The sequence below is a fragment of the Tigriopus californicus genome, chromosome 3 (assembly GCF_007210705.1).
Source record: "Tigriopus californicus strain San Diego chromosome 3, Tcal_SD_v2.1, whole genome shotgun sequence".
In the NCBI taxonomy this organism is placed as follows: Eukaryota; Metazoa; Arthropoda; class Copepoda; order Harpacticoida; family Harpacticidae; genus Tigriopus; species Tigriopus californicus.
The window spans coordinates 4,501,255-4,508,583 of NC_081442.1; the positions used below are offsets into that span (position 1 = coordinate 4,501,255).

The 7,329-nt window shown below is 42.5% G+C and overlaps 2 protein-coding genes across 3 annotated transcripts in view; one reads left to right on the forward strand and one right to left on the reverse strand.

Annotated features, from left to right (window-relative positions):
- The window catches only part of LOC131878412 (glutamate [NMDA] receptor subunit 1-like), a 39,680-nt gene extending 34,182 nt beyond the window's left edge, over positions 1-5,498 (forward strand). For both annotated transcript variants that reach the window (XM_059224379.1, XM_059224381.1), the window contains exons 12-15: positions 53-210; positions 3,344-3,516; positions 3,846-4,105; positions 4,173-5,498. In XM_059224379.1, coding sequence (XP_059080362.1) covers positions 53-210; positions 3,344-3,516; positions 3,846-4,105; positions 4,173-5,213 — 1,632 coding nt within the window. In that variant the 3' untranslated portion in view covers positions 5,214-5,498. The remainder of the gene's footprint in view (positions 1-52; positions 211-3,343; positions 3,517-3,845; positions 4,106-4,172) is intronic.
- LOC131878418 (trypsin-1-like) overlaps positions 5,449-7,329 on the reverse strand; it is a 3,129-nt gene continuing 1,248 nt past the window's right edge. Inside the window, exons 6-7 of the mRNA XM_059224393.1 lie at positions 5,807-5,886; positions 5,449-5,733 (exon numbers count right to left, since the gene is read on the reverse strand). Coding sequence (XP_059080376.1) covers positions 5,575-5,733; positions 5,807-5,886 — 239 coding nt within the window. The 3' untranslated portion in view covers positions 5,449-5,574. The remainder of the gene's footprint in view (positions 5,734-5,806; positions 5,887-7,329) is intronic.

Here is a 7,329-nt window from a genome sequence, read left to right on the forward strand (position 1 = left end):
GGTTCCCTTGTTGAACGGAAGTAGTCCCAGAATAACGGGTGTCATTTTTCAGCTGCGGAATCCAATGGAAAACTTTACTTACGCCACGGTGAAGGGTTCTGCCGTGGATCTGTATTTCCGTCGACAAGTGGAGTTGTCCAATATGTACCGAACCATGGAGGGCAAGCATTTCCCAAGTCCAGAGAAGGCAATTCAGGCTGTGAAAGAAGGGTGAGTATTGAGTAATACATACACATGTTTAGCTAATATTCAGCCTTTGTACGCATCCTTATCCATCTTGAAGGCATCGCCTCACCTCCTCCTCTTTGGTGTTCCATGAACAATTGAACAATCGTAAACAAATGAAGGAGGAACACCGATCTATCCTGTTGCCTTTCTTCCTGTATATGGCCTTTGCTCCCCTTGGGACCCTAGACTCGTCTACGGATGTCTCAATTTATGCTCTCATTTACATAGGAAATGAATGGATACTCATACAATACTTCATTAGGAACCCGAATGAGCAATGAAACTTCCAGTAATTCATTTAGACTGAAGCATTGGCCTCGGACAATTGCTTTTAGGATCTGCAGCTTCCGTTTCAAGTCGGTGATGAGAGATAGAGAGAGAGAGGACCAGAGGTTCAGAGGAGAGGGATCAAGTCGAAAAGGCCATTACTTCCAATATCCTTGAAACAGGCTGTGTCCGCAAGCAAGATTGAGCCCATTTACCAGCATGACATCTACTTGACTGCCCTTGGTGCCATGTTTTGAGGGAGGGTGTGACAACAAATTGTACAATCTCTAAATTTGTGGTGTTTTTGGTTTTGCTCCACTTTTCTAGCAATAGTGCATTTCCCCATCCATCCATCCACCCATCCATCCTCTTGGGATCTTTGATGAGATTCTTCAGTCTCAGTTAAAAAGATCGCAGACGTAGAATTCTTAGGCAAGCTAATCAAACTGAGGGAGATGACGGAATCCCAATACTAATGCATAAATAACGAACCCAAGTACCCGCTCTATGTACGTGCTGTCGAGTGGTCGAGGTTAGAGGCAAACTTAATATTGATGTTGGTCGTTTCCTACAAAAATGGCTCGTCATATTGTTCAGTACAGGATATGGAACACACGTTCTCTTTTCCAAAGACATTTCCCCACAAGAACATTAAAGGGAAAGCCCCGGAACCCGAATGGAATGAGTTCCAGTTTTCCTGGCCAAGGCGGCCTCATCGGACAATTACGATTTGACCAGTCACAACACGATTGGGGTAGGGGGGGGGGGGGAGGAACAAAATTGAGCAAGAAGGCCAAATGGTTCCAGTCCTTTGACACAAGGCAAAAAAGGGACAAGCAGTTGATGGAAAAGTCGCCCCCGGGTTAAACAGGCCTGGCTCCTGCCCACGGTTGCTCCAAGGGAAAATTTGCCAAAGCAAAGCTGTAATCTAAAATTGGGCCATTTTTGAAGCTTGGGAGTCAGTCTAAAGCATTTCGCTTTGTCTATGGCGACACACATATTCGGGGGGGGGCCTGGTTTTTGAACGCTCTTAACTCAGAGTTAAGGCTTGGACGTTACTCACAATGATGACTCACTACTCCGGTCAGTGTATTTTCATACTGGATAACGTCTAAGCACCAAACTCCGAGTTCAGACCTCTAAGAAACTCGACACTGCTATACATCTAGGAGAAAAAATGCATGCATGAAATGACGATCTCATATCAAGTAGTTACATCGCGACCCTGATTTTTTGCCATTTCTTTTGCTTTGGGCAATGTAATCTCAATTAATTGCTCCAATTTCATGTTTTTCTAACACAATAACCTCTAGCTCTTCAAAACAATTTTGCGCAACATCCAAATATATCTTAAAACAAAGGGCAATAGGCCCAAAGTTCCCAAGTCCATAAGTTTGTTGGTTACGGAGCTAGATGACATATATGATGATGGCTGTCCCAATAAAGAGATGTTTCTGCTCCTATCAACATTAATGTCTACATCAACCTTGGGAATGACCGCAGATTTGCCCATTTACCTCATGCTGTAATTTAAATACCACAAAGAAACTTGAACACTCCGGTTGCTTACCATAAAAGTATGGTCATGAATTGTTAAAAGGGGTTTGTGTTTTAAAGGATGTACTTTACTTTCTTGAAACTCACATGAATATGGCAAATGAAGCAGAATAGTTTGTTCCCTGGTTCCAAAAAACATTGTGGTATAATTCAGCATAGGTCAAGTGTGTACTCAAAGTCAGAATTATTCCAATTTGGCTTCCGTTTCTAGCTCTGGTTTGGAAGCCTTTTGGCCGTCTTTGTCCCCATGTAGAAATGGTATTGTGTGGAAAAGAGAAGGCCAGGAGGCCAAGGTCTTCGCACTCGAATTGCAACAAATCTCAAGAGCTGCAAAGGCATGCACTTTCGCAATGAGTCAGAGTCAATAAATTGAAGGAAATTGCAATTCCACTCTCCCTTGGGACCATCCTTGGGAAGAGAAGCATATCTTGGGAAATCGTTGGGGGAGGGAAGGGGGGGACAAGGTTGATGTGAGGCAAATCACACAAGGAGATACTTGGATTCTAATAAATCTGAAGATCTTCCCACTCGTTCTGGCTTGGATTTTGTTTTAGTCCTAGCACATCAAGGAGACCCTCAAGATCCTCTTGGGGTTGGACTCCTTGCTGCGATGGTTTTTATTGCCTTGGCATGCAATCTTGGCCAATGCCATGAATTACTTCAACGGGGACTTTTTACACGAGCTAAAATGGAAAAAAGAAAAAAGGGAACTTCAAAAGGGCCCTTAATGCACTGTACTATTGTACTACGTAACGTAGGTGGTGGAAGTCGTCAGTGGGTTCTCAGCTCGTTATCGCTCTGCAACGGTCCAACCAGCCATTCACTATTGACTTTTTTTGGTGTCCACCACATTTGTGTGACCTTAACTCTAACTCAAAGGCCGTTAGTGGGTTTTTGAAAAAATGGAGACTCTGTATTGTCGAAGTTGCAGTTACCTTTAAGTATCTTAGGAGGAATGAAATCCGCCTGGCTGCCTCAGCCATAGACTTTTTAAAATTCAGAATGACCCTCTGTTATACCAATGAAACTTTGGTGGGTTTGTGAGGCGCTTTGAATCGTCCATATTGTAGCAATGGGAAAGTTTTGCTTATTGTTCTCAAACTAGCATCCAAGTTGCATTTAAAACTTTCCTAAAACTAAAGGAAACGAACGTTCTACGTCCAAGCTTCAACCAGTTACAAGCAAACATTTATCCGTGCTTTTATTGCTCTTTTCACGTTATATGTACTTTTGTTGTATTCAAATGAACCCGTTTCTTGATGCTATTTTGCATTCCATTCTTTCTTTATAGCAAACTCCATGCCTTCATCTGGGACAGTTCTCGTTTGGAGTTCGAGGCTGCCCATGACTGTGATCTTATTACTGCTGGTGATCTCTTCGGGAGGAGTGGCTATGGGGTGGGGCTTCAAAAAGGCTCGCCTTGGGCTGACAAAGTTACGTTAGCCATTCTACACTTTCACGAGAGTAAGTGAATCCTCTACGAATTTATGAACCATTGCCAAGGCACCGCCTAGAATTGGAACTAGCTCAACCTGGAATCCTTAGTATTGCTTTTGCTCCTTTTCCTATGTACTACTAAGTACTGTGTACTTGGATACGACTAGGCAGGGTTGGCAAAACTGCATAAAAAGTGCACACCTCTCAACCCTTTGGGGCATTGAATGGAATTTCCCAAGGTTACACAGATAACATCCCCTCAAGATGAACAAAGGGCCCCTTCATGCCGTAATTCACATTCCGAAACTCTTGAAGACCCGCAGTAACATCAACTTTGGGGTTTTTACTTTCTTCAGGCGGAAAAATGGAGGAATTGGACAACAAATGGATCCTGCTCAATAACAACGCCATGCAGTGCCACGAGAAGGACGACAATTCACCCGCCACTCTCGGCCTCAAGAATATGAGGGGCGTGTTCATCTTGGTGGGTGTGGGTATTGCTGGCGGCTTGGGGCTCATTGTGATAGAAATCGTCTACAAAAAACACCAGATGAGGAAACAAAAGCGCCATGCTATCGCACGTACTGCCATCTATCGTTGGAAAAGTAACATACAGGTACAACTCGACCAACAACTAATTCATTAGCAAATGATCCTTGCATATAACAACGTCTTACTTCCAGAAGAGACGTGTCACCAGACACACCAAACATTTTCGCGCCAATGGCGTTCGGGCCAGTGTGGCCAGTGATTTCACGGAGACCACCCCGGATTCCATAGCTACCATTTCCGTGGGATCCTTGCCACATCGAGACCTGTATCCCGACGACTCCACATGGAGACTGGCTATGGAAGCTCGTATTCCAATCGCCAGCCACAGCGTAACCAGAGGAGATTACCGCCAAAATATCGGCACCACCACCTCTTTACAACGTCCCAAGTCAGCTCAACCGGTGCGCCACTATCGAAGTCAAGAGCAACTAAACGAGAGCTACACACCAAAGAGTCCTATTCTTCCCACCCGCCGGAGCGCCCCCCGGCTCCAGGAGCTCAACTCCAGTCCAATCAAACGAGGCTGCACTCAGCATCCTCCTAGTCACTTCTTGCCCAAGCACGGTCTGGCCCCCTTGCCGGCCGAGCCTTTGAATACCGGCCCCATTCGCCATGTGCGGGCCCCGAAATCCCCGTTGGTGGGGGAACCGCATCACATTTACCTCCAGCCTCCTCCACACTATGGTGCCCTGGCCAAATCACCGTCCTCGTCGGATTCTTCCAAGAAAAAACTAAATGCCGTGGTGATGATCCAGCCACCAGCTAAGGGCTCCAAACTTAGTCTGACTGGTGGTCGGAAAAAGCCGAAGAGTTTATGGCCTATGGATAAATCCAAACAAGTGCCAAAGTTACCCGAACCCAGAGCTGGATTGAGAGAAGAGGATTTCTTGTCTAGTCCAGAGTATCCAACCGTGACTTTGGACTTGACGGTAGGGCCGGAATTTGAAGGAGAGCTGCGACATCGAGGTATTCCCAAACCACCTCCTCCACCCAAATTGTATTGGCAAAACAAACGGCAACACCCGGGCGGGAAACCAGCTCACAAGAAGAAGCAACATCACTTTTATGACCCCTATGCGGGCGATTATGCCGGAAGCAATGTCTCCATGTACAGTGGCACTTCTCGAACCAGCAAAGGCCATCGATATTCCTTTGAAGACAGTGACGTTTGAAGCACTCTGGAGCCGTCTCAAATTGGCAAATTGGCCAGAAGCTCTCTTTTTCGGAGAAAGGTATTGGTGCTACGTCATGCATGAAGCTCTGCTCCAAATTCAGATTCGTGGAAGATGTATCCAGAATGAGGCCAAATCTTGTCTAATCGTAGGAGGGCCCCAAATCGGATCTAGTTGATCTATTTTGTAGGAAAAAAGATATGGAGAACAGCATGATCAATGTGATTTTCAGATATGATTGTCCAATCTGCTTTATATACAATAAAACAGCACACAATAAACTTGCTCAAGGTAAAATTACTAGGTTTCGTGAATCCGTTTTAACCATTTCGTTTGTATGCAACCTCGTCGATCCGCAGGATCATTGAATATTTTCATTGATCCATTCGCTGAAGCTGGAAATCCGCATGTAAACACCAGGAAAACCTGGTTGCCCACAATCATAGCCGAAAGATGCTGTTCCACATAATACTTGTTCATCCACGGCATTCTGACAAACCAAGGGAGATCCCGTGTCTCGCTAAAAAGAAATAGATTAACAATGGTTTACTTCACATGTTCTCAATGGTTGTTTTCGACTATTCACTCCTTACTTTGCAGGAATCTTTACCATCAGCTCCAGCACACAACATGAAATCATGAATCACGCCATTCCCATACGATTGAGCACAATCTGTAAAATAAAATGATAAATCTATTCATCATTGGATGTTACATTGCTAGTTTGAAAGTAGTTTGATTTTTCTTTCAAATTTGAATTAGAATTTGTCCAATGATAGTTTAATAAGGTCAAGAGAATTCAATAGTATCAATTTTATTTTTAGCTTTATTGCCATAAAGTGTCTGCTAAATGTCTTATGAATAGCTTTCTAGCAGACAATAATGCCTTGCGAAAAAAATGAAACTCAAAATTCTATTTTTTCTGCTACTTTAACACCTTCTGATCCCTTTCCATCCGCCGACCAAGATGTTCTTGAATCTAACATGCAAAAATTGACGAGACATTTGTCGCTCATGATGTTACTTGAGATTGATTGCATTTATATGCACCGATTACAATATTCTGAAACTTCAAATCCGAACCAGACAATTTTTCCGTGAAAATTGGTCAAAACCAAAATTGACTATCGACGTTTTTTTACTGACTGCGAAGCATTGCACTTCATGCATTGGTTAGAGTTGTTATGTTTTAAGAATTCATTTCATTCAGCCACATTTACGCTGGATCTGTTTCATGTTCATATCCAAGACCCAAATAATAAATAATCAAAATAGCCTATGATTAACTGAGACAAAAAGCATCGCTCTTCGAGAAAATAAATCAACGTTCAAAAGTAGTCAAAATTGAAGTTGAGGATGGCCTCATTATGGATGCTTTAACTTAGTGTGAGACTTCAAACAATTGATCATCAAAAAAATGAATCAATGAAATTATGCTGAAAGAACAAGAACCAAGTCCACAATTTATTATTTTATACTAGCACAATTCTGGCATATACATTGAGTGCTTCTTGCCAAGCTGTCAAATGTATTTACATATAAGTTAAATGCAAATCATGAGTCAAATAATCAAACAAAGTTGTGCTTTCAAGTAAAATCCAAGAAGATTTGTCTGCATGTCAAGAACATTTTCTACATTGTTCAGAGCAGGCACAAGTTTTAGCCCAAATATTCCTTATTCAGAAGACATTAAAGCAAAATTCACCCATCATATTCTCAGGCATTCCTTTGCTTAGACACTGGGTAATTTTTGGAAAGATTGCCGCAAAAGTTTCAAACTTCTTCCCTTGGTAACGAGAAAAACAAAAAAATCAATGAACGTATGAATACTGCTTGTGTTTTGTGTTTTGGGGGTCGTTACTATTACATCATTAAAATATGTATTAGGAATCTAGTTCCTTCTTCAAAAGAGAACGTATCGCCACAATACATTTGTTATTCTTTAATAATAATTGTAATTCTGTCATTACTGTCCTTCCAGTAATCAGTTCTGCGAAGATATTCAACAAGAATGGTTTTAAAAATGTAATCCAATATGAAAGGATATCATTAAAAAAAACCTCGAGTTATGGGGTAACGAAGAGATGGCCGTGTTAAAGAAACAGGATTTGATCAA